General features: G+C 44.0%; 1 protein-coding gene across 3 annotated transcripts in view; it reads left to right on the top strand.

Annotated features, from left to right (window-relative positions):
- Window positions 1-15,157, top strand: part of ILDR2 (immunoglobulin like domain containing receptor 2) — a 752,917-nt gene that overhangs the window by 656,042 nt on the left and 81,718 nt on the right. For all 3 annotated transcript variants that reach the window (XM_078656686.1, XM_078656684.1, XM_078656685.1), the window contains one exon: window positions 13,222-13,368. In XM_078656686.1, the coding sequence (XP_078512812.1) occupies window positions 13,222-13,368 (147 nt within the window). The remainder of the gene's footprint in view (window positions 1-13,221; window positions 13,369-15,157) is intronic.

Below are 15,157 nucleotides of genomic sequence, written 5' to 3'. Positions count from 1 at the left end.
GCTGCCGCCATCACAGAATTGGAAACAAGTAAACACAAAGAATACTTTGTAGCACAACTGGGTAGTAACTCAAAGAAACCGTTTAAGTAAGAATCAAGCTTGAATAAAGACCTATTTCAAAAAACAGGTAGGTTTCACCAACACCCCGTTTTCCGGAAACGGATGTGAAGGGGTTAAGGCATGAACGATAAACTACTCGAGTGTCATGATATAAGACCACCGAAACCGTTGGGCGCCATGTTGCAGGGTTTCTGTACTCACACAGAACTGTGCACAGAGGAGTGGAACCTCGGCAAATTAGGATGTCCCAAAACTTACCTTAGCAACCAACTCACCCCTTACCGAGCTAGCTACAGTGTCTCATTGGACATATCAAACACCCAATGTTTAGACAAACCAGAACATGAACTTACAGTACCTCAGGGTACGTGGGACTCATGAACACTCTTTCGTTATATTATCATTACAAACCAGATCATGGAGTAAAGAAGACACATGTGCATTTGAAATGTTTATTTACTAATGCCGTCTTCTCAGGCGCAGTATCTTTGATAATACAAGTATACTTATTATCAGTAGCAAAATTATCAGCATAGTTACTAAGACATAAAAAGCGAATGGTGACAGCATGTTAACATGCTGTAATGAATAAGAGTTAACAACACTTATATCTCACCCTCCCTAACACATATATTATATTATTATCTAAGAAGGTCTCTTTGGGTTGTTTTAGGGCGGGCCCATACCTTAGTGTCCTAGCATGAAGGAATCACATCAGCATACACCAGCTCTCTCTGCATGTGCACCGCATCAAGTGTGTTAACAATTCTCGTGCAAAGCAATATCAATCCCGCCTCAAGCCCAAGTTGGCAAAGGCTGCACTTGTGTTATGACTATGAAGGCGTGGAGATCAGACCTCATAACAATTCCATATCGTGTTGCTCCTGAAACTTCAGCACTCTCCGTGCAGACATGGTTTATTAAACAAGACTGATATCAGAGCAATAACATATTATTCTCACATACACCACGGCAAACCACTAGGTTGAAAGCTAAGTCAACAATTAAGGGTCGTGTGCAGAAGTTGCAAGAAAGGAAAAATGGCGTTTAAATCTGAAATGTACCTATGCTAACTTAACACGATATAAGGATATATAGGAGCTATACAACAGTGTAGGCATGTATGTGTAAGTGAAATTGAAGGTCAAAGGGTGTGTGATGTCACTTCCGCTACCCCTGGCATTTTGGTGAATTGACGTTCATGGTTATGGCTACAAAAAAATCAAAAACCTCTGTATATTTTGGGCACATGTTGGTGTACTGGGAGCTGCGGCAAGGGGGCCTCCTCCTGCTAAAGTTGAGAAGGACATTTACAGTGAAGTGGGGAAGGCGGCAGAAGACTAGTAAGGTTTTTTTTTAGGATTCAGGGAATAACAGTGTAATGTGGCAGTGCTATGTGGCAGTGGGGGGTTGATAAGGTTCAGGGATTGGTAACATTCACATAGTTAGGGTCATTTAGAGTTCAGGAAAGGGTAGTGTCAAGGGCTAGTACAGGTTTTTTAGGGTTCAGAGAAGGGTAGCAATAAGGGGGAGTAAGGAATGCTTGCGGCAACGAATTTTAAAAGGATTTTAGGGGTCAGAGAAGGGTAGCCTTAAGGGGGAGTAACAGTTATGTTTGGATTCAAGGAACCGTAGTTTTAAGAGGGGAAATAAGGCTTTTTAGGGTTCAGGGAAGTGTAGCGTTAAGGGTTCATAAATAGTTGGCAGGATTAATTGAAGGGTTGCACATAATGCTACCGCTCAAAGAATCCTACAAACAAAGGGGTTTTTGGGGTTTTGGGGAGGGCATCATTAAGAGGTAGTGAGTGTTTTTGGGGGCTCAGGAATAAGTATCTTTAAGAGGTAGAAAGATGTTTTAAGGGTTCAGGGAAAGATGCATAAAAGGGTAGTAAAAGGTATTTGACTTGACTTGACTTGACTAGTAAAAGGTAGCAGCATTCAGGGATTGGCAGCCTTAGGGGTAATTAGGGCTTTTGAAGTTCAGGAAAGAGTAGCCTTAAAGAGTAGAAAGGGGGTTCTAGGGTGCCCGGAACAGTAGCACTGCGGGGTAATTCGAGTTTTAACGGTTTCAGGGATAAGAAGCAATAAGGGGCACTAAGGTGTCATTAGGGCACCGTTAGAGAAATTAAAGAGTGCATGAAATAAAAATTACTTTTAAAATTTGACATTTTTGGAATTGTCATAGTTCATAATGAAGGAAAAGACATTATTACCTGAACCATTTCAACTCAGCTTTAACCTGTCATGCTAAGACTGGTAAATAAAATCAAGAAAATAATTAAAATCCAATATTTTCCTCTATGAAAGGTAAACCGATGGCTGTAAATACAAAGGGAAAACACCTAAAAAGAATGTCAATGCTGACTAGACTGGCTCTAAAGGTTTTTAACGTTAATAGAGGAAGCATGTCTGTATTAAAAATAATATAGAGGATTTTATACATACTGTTACTCTTGCAATCAACATAGACAGCAGTCACTAGATTTGATAGTCCGGGAACGTTGTGTACGATCTGTTGCCATCATTGGGTGTAGAAGTTGCTAGGGAACAAACTGCTTGAACATTAGCAGAAGAAAAATCCTTTGGTGTGCATACCTGGCAACTTGAAGAACAATCTCGCAGTGTGAGGAGGAGATAGGCCTGGAAGGGGGCGGTGCCTTCTGCCGAGAAGTACCCTATGAGGCACTTTTGAACCCCACCCCTCTCCCAAAAACCCATTTGTCCCCCACCCCAAAAAAAGCTTGCTGAGGCTGGTGCCGGTGTCCAGGGGAGTTTTCACACACCTTAATGGACGTCGGCAGTTCAAAGCCTAGGAAAAAGAGCTGGAAAATCAGTATTTACAGTGGTTTTTAGCAAATTTTCCCTGACATCTTGTGACATCGGCTTCTCATTGGGAGACCGTGCGATGGGAGGCAAGATCTCTGGGCAATAGCTTGCTTAATCTCCACAACGGCCCCAACAACCCTAGGATGCCTGGCTTCACCTTGGGGGTGCCCAGGAGTGGGCACTCCACAGGGAAAGGCCAGGAAGGGTTCCTCAGCGGTATTCGTACAAGCGCCGAGATGCCTCCGGGTAGTCGTGCGCTATACAAGTACCTCTACATTTACGTTACATCATGTGTCACACTGTGGCGCCGTGTGAGTTGGCAGGTATGGGTGTGTAACATTTGTATACACATGCGATTTTCTCATAACGTACACATGTTGACTCAAAGATCTCTACCTATCCACGATCATTAGGGCCTTATGCAGAGTTTGGCGAACTGTATTGTCTATCAGAACGTGCCGGATAGCCCACCAATAGGCTATAATTCACTTGTATTACAGCGGACGGGATAGCCGCCATATCTGTGATGGAGTATCCATCTGCCAAACACTAAATGAGCTCCTAAATCCTTAATATACGCTTCTGGCTCCGAACAGGTACCTAAAGCTGGGGGCAAGCCAGGCCAAATCAGGATCTTCTATCTTCATTATTTCCCCCCATGATGAATTTATTATGTTTTCTTTCATCCAATGAGTGGTAAAACATCTGCTTAATATTTTACGAGCATCAAGGCGTGCAGGATTCAGCTTGATAATCAGTCGGTATAAAACCACTGGGCCAAATAAGCATTCACAGGAGTAAATATAAGCATCAAGAGATGAGGGTGATGGTGCAGGGACGTGGAACTAGGACTTGAATGAATTGTAGCCAAGAATGAGGAAAGGACGGATTGTGTTCAACCCTAAAATAAAGGTGCAATCCACTTTGGTACCCGTTGTTCTTAGTTTCCACAAGAGATGATGACTGATGCTCTCCGATCTGAAATAAGCAGGACCCCCACATGGCCATCACTGGTTTCCATTTTCATGACATCGCGTATAGTAACGATGGCTGATTCTGTACTGTGGGCGGGAGTGAAGCCCGCCTCAAAAGCAACCAGGATATTATTCTGGTTGAAGAATGTTTGTAGCTAACTCCTCACCACTTGTCACATCAGTTGAACAGAAAGTTTGACACCAGATTAAAAATTGTGTAATCTGTTGGTTTACTTTATAGTTAGAGCAATCAAGTGGGCAGTGAAATTTATGAACTGTGCCCTCTCCCTTAAGCACGTTGGACCCCGTCTGATTGCACACCGCGGGAGACTGCCAAGAAGAAGAGCATACCCTTGCAGGGTGGAGACTTTAAGGCCATTGGGTCGAATGTCAGTAGAACATTACAGGGTGGTGGTTGTTGACGTAAGACAGTCTGGGCTCCCGCCTTGAGAAAGATGGTAGCCCATGGGCCAGATATGAATAGGAGGGTCATGGAAGCAGCCTCGTGAGAGGAGGGCTGCAGATGGGTGGCGTGTAGTAGAAGGAGTTGAAGGTGAGGACAACCTGGTACACAACAGCAATACCCCAAATAATGGTCTTTGTTGAGTGAAACAGTTTGTCGGCATCTGGAGTCCGATAGCGCTACATCTGATAGACCATCTCCACTTAGATGGGTAGAGAGGGCAATCCCTGTGGCGTTCCCTGGCCAGCAGGACAGAAATTGAGTTTGTGGACAATCTGCATCTGAATGCAGGCTGAGTTTGCAACAGCATCCACACTATTTCATGCTGAATTAAAAAACTTGGAGGCTTTGAGCTTCTTATCCCAGAAGGGCTGCAGCACAGCATTCATCCCACTACAGGTCCAAAGGGCCCGCTGTACCCCGGGCAGTCTTCAGGGTTCTGGACTGGAAGCATGGAGATAGAATCGAGGCCTACAGATTGGCAGCAGAGGCACATAAAACCCTCTCTTCATGGATCCCTGAAAGGGCAAAGACTGAGGGAGCCCTTCGGCCTGTGACCTTCCATACTCTAATCTGCCCAGGAACAGCCGGCCCCTCTGTCCAAGGACTCTCTTGAATGTGCCAAGGAGGGCTGAAGCTCTGCGGAGATTGTCTGCTATCCACCTGGCACATCTGGCCTCAGCAGCAGCCTGAAGTGGGGCTGTCGGTAGCAGCGGACCTAGAAGAGGGTCCCCGAGTCCAAGCATGAAGTGGATGAACTGCGGAGTGAGCTGCAGCAAGCAATGGGCGCCATCTTTGAAAGGGAAGCATGCCCCGGGGGCACCGTGGAGTCACGTGTAAACTGCAACCCTCACGCAGTTGTGACTTGTTGGCTTCAACCCTCACATAGTTGTTCAGAACACGTTTAAATGATGTAGCCATTAGCAACTGACAGTTCGTGTCATAGTAAGCACATCTACCTGGAACAGGGCACCATAGAAGGATTCATGTAAGATTTTCATTATAAAATCTGTAAATCGGTGCTTTACAGTGCAGTCTACGAGCTGTAAATCATCAACCCAAACCTTGAACTGCGCACCTTGCAACTCAATGCTGGAACACTCCTCACCCGATTCACCCCACACATAGAGTGACAGTGTCTTGACCATCAAACCGGAAGCAGCAATGTATGGAAATGTACAACCAGGATAAACATGTCTCTGCAGAAAGGGATTGATTCCTGCAAACGAGACAGCTCTTATTCTGCGTGCCTTCCCCCAAGCACCGAAAAACAATTTGCATATGAGCCCCGCCGAGCATGCGCGGTCTTGCGCAAGCTACCGGGGTCCTTGATTGATCAAAGAAACAGAATTCTGATTGGTGTTCATCAGCAGGGTGCCTCGCTGTCAGAAGCAGACATGTATGAAAAGTTGATTTGCAGGTGGAAGTTTTTGTAGGTGATTATCACACCAACCCCTTGCACTGCTGATATTTTGTATAGTAGATTTATGTAGCGCTTCTTACGCCTCGTGAGGCATTGACGCGCTTGTTATAATCAGTCTCTAGTCTAGATAATGGAATCCCTTCACCACTCAACCTAAATAGTGCTAAGACGTTGTCCTGACAGGCCATGCACCCTCCCATCAGTATTCTGTTAGTCACCGGATGTCATGCTGGTGAGATAGCGCAGAGAAGTAAAGCTTCTATTGAAGCACTCACTCTCTTGCTCACAAGTTAAAATCCTGGGGCCTCATTTATGAGGCCGTGCGCCACTTTTACGCCGCCGGTGCGTCACTTTTTGTGACGCACCAGCAGCGTAAAAAATGTGCCTTGTTGCACCATATTTACAAAGTGACGCATCTAGGTAGATGCGTCACTTTGTAAACCCCTGCGCCACATTATACCTGCGCCAGGTATAATGTATGCAGGGGGGGCGTTCTGACGCAAGAAAGGGTCATAGAAGTGACGCAGTGAAATCTATAAGATTTCACTGCGCCACTTCTAGGACACAAATGCGTCAATTTCTTACGCCTGCCTCACTGCAGGCGTAAGACTGACGCAGGCCCTTTCACATGGGGCTTGCCCCATGTGAAAGGGCACATTGCTGGAGTTGCTTCACTTTTGTGACACACTCCAGCAATGCGTCACTTTTGCGCCATACAGATATGTCAGAAATACTGACGTATCTGTAACTCCTTGCGCCATGATGCGTCATACTGTAAATATGACGCATCATTGGTGTCGCAAGGAGTGCGCAGTGAAAAGTGACGCATCGCTGTTTTCACGCAGCAATGCGTCACTTTTCATAAATGAGGCCCCAGGGGCCTCATTTATGAGGCGTTGCGTGAGTTTTGCGCTTCCGATGCGTAACTTTTTGTGACGCATCGGCGGCGTAAAACATGCCTCCTGATGCGCACTATTTACAAAGTGACGTATCTAAGCAGATGCGTCACTTTGTAAACCCCTGCGCTACATTATACCTGCGTCAGGTATAATGTATGCAGAGGGGGCGTTCACCCGCAAAAAGCCTCGTAATAGTGACACAGTGAAATCTATGAGATTTCACTGTGTCACTTTTAGGACGCTGTTGCGTCAAAATCTTACGCCTGCCTCACAGCAGGCGTAAGACTGACGCAAGCCTTTTCACATGGGGCTTTCCCCTTGTGAAAGGACGCATTGCTGGAGTTGCGTCACTTTTGTGACACACTCCAGCAATGCGTCACTTTTGCGCCTACAGATACGTCAGAAATACTGACGTATCTGTAACTCCTTGCGACATGATGCGCCATATTATAAATATGACGCATCAATCATGTCGCAGGGAGAGCGCAGTGAAAAGTGACGCATCGCTGTTTTCACGCAGCGATGCGTCACTTTTCATAAATGAGGCCCCCGGGGGCTCATTTATGAGCCCTTGCGTCACTTTTTAGCCGCTGGTGCGTCACTTTTAGTGACGCACCAGTGGAGTAAAAAATGTGCCTTGTTGCACCACATTTACAAAGTGACGCATCTAGGTAGATGCGTCACTTTGTAAACCCCTGCGCCACATTATACCTGCGCCAGGTATAATGTATGCAAGGGGGGCGTTTTGTCACAAGAAAGAGTCATAGAAGTGACGCAATGAAATCTATAAGATTTCATTGCGCCATTTCTTGGACGCTAATGCGTCAAAATCTAACGCCTGCCTCATGGCAGGCGTAAGACTGATGCAGGCCCTTTCTCACGGGGCTTGCCCCATGTGAAAGGACGCATTGCTGGAGTTACGTCACTTTTGTGACAAACTCCAGCAATGCGTCACTTTTGCACCTACAGATACGTCAGAAATACTGACGTATCTGTAACTCCTTGCGACATGATGCGTCATACTGTTAATATGACGCATCATTGGTGTCGCAAGGAGGGCGCAATGAAAAGTGACGCATCGCTGTTTTCACGCAGCGATGCGTCACTTTTCATAAATGAGGCCCCTGGGAGGTACACTCAAACTTTCTTCCGTTACAAGGTTGATAACCTAGTGCTTTATTTAAAAAAATAAAAATAAAATAGGTGCCAGGGCTCTCCCTCGTTAAAAGACCACTGCATCTTGCACCATTCATTGCCCTCGTGAGTTACACCACCAACACAACTACTAACCCTGACACTTCTACAAGTGTGACAATTCAGACCATGCCAGGCACTCAACACTACAGGGATGGGTTGGTGGCAATTATTAATCCTTTTAATGTATATTTAATTAATAAACAACTGTTGTATTGCTCATTTCTAAATTAGTCAGCGCCACCATGTGCCAGACTGTCATATGTACCAGTGCTGACAATTAAGTGCCGGTGCTGAGCACCAGAAACCACTGGCTCAAATTAAGCACAGTGATAGCCATTAAATTGCATAATAGACATCTACTATCAGCATTTGGAGACAGTCTAACCATAGAGTGTGCTATAGAATTATACTGCTTATTGTTTGAGTGTTTTCTATGACATGCCATGGGGTTCATTTAGGGTTCAGCGAAGAAGGTACTGCTAATTTATAGTCAAGCAGATTTAAGTATGTCAGCAACAGAGCCTACGCTGGCTCTGTCCCTAACATATGCCTCCGACAGCCCAACGTATTAAGAGTCGTCGAAGGTTTGACCATTCAACCATCTGCCTGATTTAGAGTGGGCGGTCAAATGGGCAGTTTTGACTGTGCCTTACCACCGTGAAAATCTAGTGGTAAAGCCCAGTATGAATGTTTCAATGAGCCTCACACCATGGGAGAAAGCTCCCATAGTGGGGTCATTAGTTTTTGTTTCTTCCAAAACAAAAACCCACTTTGGGATTTTGTTTTTGAAAAAACAAAAGCAAGATCAAAGTTTGATGAGTGACCAACTTTTAACTCATTGTTAGGAACTGCTAAGATGGCGGTTCCTGTCACCGACTAGAGTTGCCTTCAGGGTTGGTGGACAACTCTAAATGCGCAATATGGGTACTCTGTTAGGGGGATGCCCTGATGTCGTAAATACGGTACCTTGATCTCCAAATCAGGACTTATGTCATCATTGTTTCAACCTACGGCCATTGTTGCATAATCTTTTCCACTGAAGGTATATAATTACCATGGCAAAATTAATGCGTGCCAAGGTTACGGCCCAGCGAAGTTGCCTTTCTGCAGTACCACAATTTGTATGGAAATTCTCCCTGGGATACGTTGTGTTGGAGGTAATTACCACAGCTATAAACAATAAACCTAGATTGGCCCATACTTTTTTGCATTTAGTACTCAAACTTCCAGGTTAAACTTTGCTTCTGGTGTCTACAGAGATATGTATAGATATATATACATATATATATATATATATATATATATATAATGCTTACTAAACTGAGTTATTTACTCAGGGCGGAGGCGTTGCTTCCTTCTAGAATGGACAGTGTTTGCAGCTGATGTTTACCCTTTTGGTGCATCGGACGGCCCCCGGCCATCCGACGTCACGGTGGGCGTGTGCAGGGGATGGCCGGAGGCCGGCCGAACCACGCCCACTCATTATTTCACCCGCACCGCAGCAGAATTTGTGCCAAGGTGAATGGGTTAAAAGCCAGCTATGGCCAGCAGGACCACACTTTTCATAATGCTGGCCATTATATTTTGGGGCAGTATTCCATAACATAGGGGTAGATTAGGATAGCGGAGAATCCACATCCTCCGGGCCGGTGGAAGCCACCACCGGCCCGGAGGATAGGGATTCACCGCCGCGGTCCCTGTCAACACCACCCGCCAGATCAGGATGGTGGTAGGATCAGTGGCGGATGGCAGGTCCGTCCGCCGCTGATCCGCGGGGTGTAGCCTGCTATTTGGTGGCGGTGTCAGCCAAATTAGGAAGCATGTGTAAACATGCTTTTCCGCGGCGGTCCTAAATATCTTGCTTTGTGGACATCCAAATGAGGGTCAGTCAGTACTAGTTCTAGTTGATTGATCTAAAAACTAAATAAAAATGGTGCTAAAATACAATCCTGCCGAACCCCACGCTTTAATTTAAAGTGCTGTATGCATTCACCATTAGGCCCATATGTGACAGAAGCTGAGAGGTCCCTGTGCAAATCGTGCAAAAGCATCAATTAGTAAAAAGACAAACTGTAATTTGACTTGTGCTTGAACAGACAGCAAATGTGGCAAGATAAAAACAAAAACAATATTTAAAGGCATCCTTAATGCCCATTCACTGTCTAAAGGAACAGAACACCTGTTCCTTTCCAGCTCAAGGTCATTGGCCAGAACGGACCAGTCAGACCTAAAAATAGCTCGACCTGATCGAATGTGACTCACCATAGCGAGTAGATTTTTCGAGGTCTGTCTCACTGTTCCTCTTTTGGCATGGGCTACGGCCCGATCGACACAGCTGCAATCTCATGGTGGCCACACCTGGCGTTCAGGGTCGCCGACTTGATATCACATATGTGCTATGTCATTATCGGTGCAGCAATCAGCACTGCTCACTTCACAGTGGCCCGCCCCTGGCATACAATGTTCGCCGACCTGCACCGGACAACGACCTGATCGGTGCAGCAGTCGTCTCTTCACACCTCACTAAGAGGATGCGCTCGCAGGATTCCCCCACTGGACCTCACTCCCTCTAGTGATCTCCTCTTCCACACAGAGCACACTAATCATGACAGCAGACAGGCACAGGTGCTCCTGGCACCAGGCCAGGTGGTCTTGGATTGCCTGGATGATGCGCCCTCACCCTGTTGGGAGACCAACAGGCCTTGGCTCCCCAGTCCTAGTCACAGGCAGAAGTCTTGCAGAGCTTCCCCTCCTCCTACAGCGTGACTGGCTGCTTGACAGTTGGCAGTTTTTGAGGACACACGCTCCCCGTCTTATAGTCCACTTCCAGAACCCAAATGTGATTGAGTCTGAGTCTTTGAAGTTTATGGTACGGGCCTGCTTTCTTATGAAGTGCACGCTCCTCTGCCCTTCATCCTCCTGAAAACAGTCTGTCACAGAGTACATAGAGTTCATACCTGGATATCAGCCGCAGTGATATGTTCATCAAAAGGTTAGCCCAGGGCCTCAGGCTTACTCTTTATGATTATTTTCATCAGCTCCCTCTCCTTCCTGAGATGTGCCAAGGCCCCTTCCCATTCACCCCTCTGTGCGTCACAGAGCACGCTTTTTAGTGTACTCGAGAGCCTGGCTCTCCCCTCTACCGTGTGTGCCCCACCCTGCTCACAGGAATGCAGCAATCCAGAAAGCCGGCAGGAGGATTCCTCTACCTCCTCTCCTCATGTTTCCCCAGTCAGCCATGGGCCTCCCATATTGAAACACAGTATTCCATGCATTGTACCATCTTCACCCACACATACACCCAGCACAAGCATTTAGTAGGCATCCACAGCACAGCACTACATCCGTCAAGTATTGTACCATTTGCAGGCACATATGCACCTACCACATGAATACCACACATGCACTGCACAGCACAACACACCAAACCAATGTAGGCCAAGGGTAAGCTAAGCACACAGCAACAAAACTTTAAATGAGTGAAGAAGTAAAACCTTAAATGAGTGAGCCTGGGGAAAAAGGACCTGCTCACACCTACTGATGACTATATGGTTGCTGCCACCCTTGCGCTTGTGCTGCTTAACTCCTGTCCTGGAAAAGGCAGTAGCCTTTCACCACTATGAGGATAGCGCTTTGGGTGCCCCTCCGGGTCCAAAAAGTCTTCAATCGTGAGACAGGCCTGTGTCAACAAACATTTACATTAGGGATCCAGATATCGGTACAGTTGGGGCAGTCAGGGCATGGTTGCATGTCCATCACCATGCAAAGTATTTTTCCATCCCAACGGTATTGTTCATATTAGGTATTCCCTCTATTACCTGCTTTTTATTTTTCTTTTGTTTTGTTGTAGAGTATAAAAGACTTTGCTATCAATTGTCAGTACACTCCTGATGAAAACAACATAAAAAATGGCAAACAAATGGCACAACGTTGTTTTTTTAATGCTAGTCAATTGCAATCATTAATTCTTGTCTTGTTCCGGTTGTGAATTATTGCACATAGCTAATGCTTGTATTTTGTGGCATTGATTAGTGTTAACGTTTAGTAATTGCAATGAGACTCCCTGTGGGCAGACCATAATATGCACAAATACCACTAATGATTTCATTTCTTCTTGGGGTTGGGCTCACCTTCTGTCTATGTGTGAGTGTGCACACAGACACACTCACAAACAGAAGCAGATAGACGCAGTTTCATGACAAAAATGTACAGCGTATACTGTATATGTTCTGGTTGACGAAAGCAGTGCACTATTTAGGTAGTCGTTGTAACAGTCTGTGCCTAGGTGGTTTGGCCTTCTGGGATTACAAGGCAAACTTTAGAAGTGGCCTATCCTAATGGAGGGGCTACTTCAGGTACATACACCACTGTTGTTCTTGATGCATATGTTTTTTGACCAACTGCTCAGGCATCTATTGTGTCCTCTATCACAAATGAAGGGTCATCATTAGATAACATTGAAGATATTACTTCCTCAATTGTTATCTGAAGATGAACTGCATATTGTATAAGAATGCTCAGAATGTCTTAGGAGGCACACTACAGTGCCAGACTGTTAGATTCCAGACCAGGTTTTTGAAGAAAAATTCAATACTACCAGCACTAATGGGCTTGCATTCTTCACACTCGGTAGGAGCTAATGGGTTTATTGTTCACAGTCTAGCAATGCATCAGTAAAGTCGCACCTTGTGCAGCCGTACAATGGCAGGCACTGTAGGAAAAAGTATAAATAAAGTCAAGTAATCAATGAAACAGTTAGAATGGAGACTCATGCTCATGCTGTCCCAGATAGAGATGAATGATGCTGGTATTTTTACCACTCTTTTCCATTCCTTACATGCAACCATGCTGCTCCTTTAACAGGAAATTCTGAGATAACATTTAAGACTTTAGACATATTGCACTATAATTACTATGCTGTCAGAGGTAATGAGCGTATCCTCTGTTTTAGCCTGAGGTTCACATGATGTGAAATGGCCTGGAGTTAATGTGAATACCGTGGATGTAAAGGGAATATAGGTTCGGCACAGGGATTTCCCGTAAACTGTACCAAGTGAAGTGAACTGTCTCTTGATTATAGACTGAAATAGAACCATCTGTCCTCTGTTATGTTATTCCATTCTCCCACACACTGAATGATTAAGTGTTATACTGTTTGCTACTCATTTTATTTTTCTTTGAAATAACAAAATGCCATTAAAAGTAAAAAAAAGATTAAGATTGACTAGCCTGAATCCTCTCATGGGCAACTCAAAACATTTTTGTGGTACAATTAGTGGGTTCTCAAAATTGTCAAAGCTTTTTTTCTCAAAGTACTGTCAACAAATGTTTCTTAAGAATGCATTATGGTTGTTCATTGTTTGGACTTTTTGTTTTTAGAATGGGCGTTTGTCTGCCTCGTGATCCTGGGTACAGTGTTCTTCTTTGTCATGGTTGGCGTATGCTGGTGCCAGTGCTGCCCCCATAGCTGCTGCTGCTACGTCCGGTGCCCTTGCTGCCCTGATACCTGCTGTTGTCCAAAAGCATGTGAGTATCCTCCGCAAGTTTCACCAGCAGCTTTCAACAAGTTATTTTGCTGTGTTTTTTTTTTTACCAGACTGTGCTATGTTATAACAAAAAAACTTTGCTTGACATCCAATGATTAAATGACAAAATGTATGCTGGTTGGTGCAGAACACGCATAACATCACACTTCCTCAAGAGTTTGCTTGTGAAATCAATGGTGTAATCTTTCGTCTGAAATATCTGTTTTTATGTCAGAGCAAACCATTGATATGCCCATTTGTTGCTACAGTAAAGCTGCATAGGATGATTAAATCACTACATCAATTATCAACTTGGCAACACATTGCCAGCTGTCGAACGTTCTTTAAAAAAGAAAATGGGGGGACATGTTCCCATTATAAAGAAAACCATGGAGTTTTTACAGTGATTTGTGTTTCAGTAAAATACAAACAATACAGTTGCTGGGAATGTTTCCATCATTTTTTATGCTTTGCAACCTCTGCACCAACAAGAACCCTACATCATTAAACAGCAACTCTTCTGTTACAAACAAATTCGCTTCAGTTGCCCTTGATAACATTCTAGTCTATAACCTATATCTCGTTATCATATCTCAGAATTGACTGAAGAAGTCCCGGAGTGTTTAATTTCTAATCTGAACTCCTTGGTAATTTTATAAACTCTCTTGGAAAGGTGTTTTCTCTACTTCCTCCATGCTAGCATCACTTGATACTCTATCTGTAGTACAGCTAGTGTTGACATTCTTTCTAGCAATTCCCTTTAAAAGCAAAGGAGATGATTTGTAAAGGCATTAATGAGTACATGAAGTAGTATGCAGGAGTACTACTTCATGTACAAATGCCTTTGTGAGTCAGCCATAACATTTACACGTCTTTATTAGTGTACAAAGGGGGCACAATCCTTTCAATTTGTATTAATTGTAAATGAATATTCCCGAATATTTCAATTCTAATGTTATATGTTTTGGGGCCAAATCACAAGCCATGTAAGAGTACATTAATCAGTACTAAAGAAGTATTACTTATTGCACTCTTAAATTACTTTGAAATGGTGTTTACTTCACCTGATAGACTCACACAAATGTAGTTTGTTACTGTTCCCGCTTTTGGATCAGGAGTTATTGCATCACAGTAGGTACATCAGGAGTACCTTTATATCATATTACGTTACATCAGGAGCGCTTTTACTTTGCAGGTATGTTGGTAAACATTATTTCTAACCTATTTAAGTATATTATCTATGTATTCATCTACACACGCAGACACATTTTAAAAAACGACAGTTATAAACTTAATTTAGTAATAATTTTGTTAAAAAAACAATACTAACTTTATTTTGATCAGTATAAACTTGATTAGATTTTAACATGTTAAAATCATAAAAGTACAATATTACATAAAAACTTCAACTATTTCAAATGTACATTCAATTGTATTTAATTTCAGTTATGTAATAAATTGCAACGTTATACTACTCATTTCAGTACCCTAAAAACGATACCAGCCCTAAATGCTGATATCCCTGAACCCTAAAATCTCCTTACTGCCCATAAACACTACTTATCTATGCTCCCTAAAAGTTCCTAACTACCCCAAACCACTATCCATCCTTCAACTCTAAAAACTCATTACTACCCCAAACACTACACTTCCCTTAACCCTAATAACTCCCTACTACACTGGAATACTATTTATCCTGAATGCCAAAAAGGCCTTACTACTCCTAAACACTTCCCATCCTTGAACCTTGAAACCTTCTTACCACCACTAATCTGAATCCATCCTTGAAC

Source organism: Lissotriton helveticus, chromosome 8 (genome assembly GCF_964261635.1).
Source record: "Lissotriton helveticus chromosome 8, aLisHel1.1, whole genome shotgun sequence".
Taxonomy (NCBI): domain Eukaryota; kingdom Metazoa; phylum Chordata; class Amphibia; order Caudata; family Salamandridae; genus Lissotriton; species Lissotriton helveticus.
The sequence above is the reverse complement of the archived record's forward strand: the minus strand, read 5'-3'. Positions and strand labels throughout refer to the sequence as shown.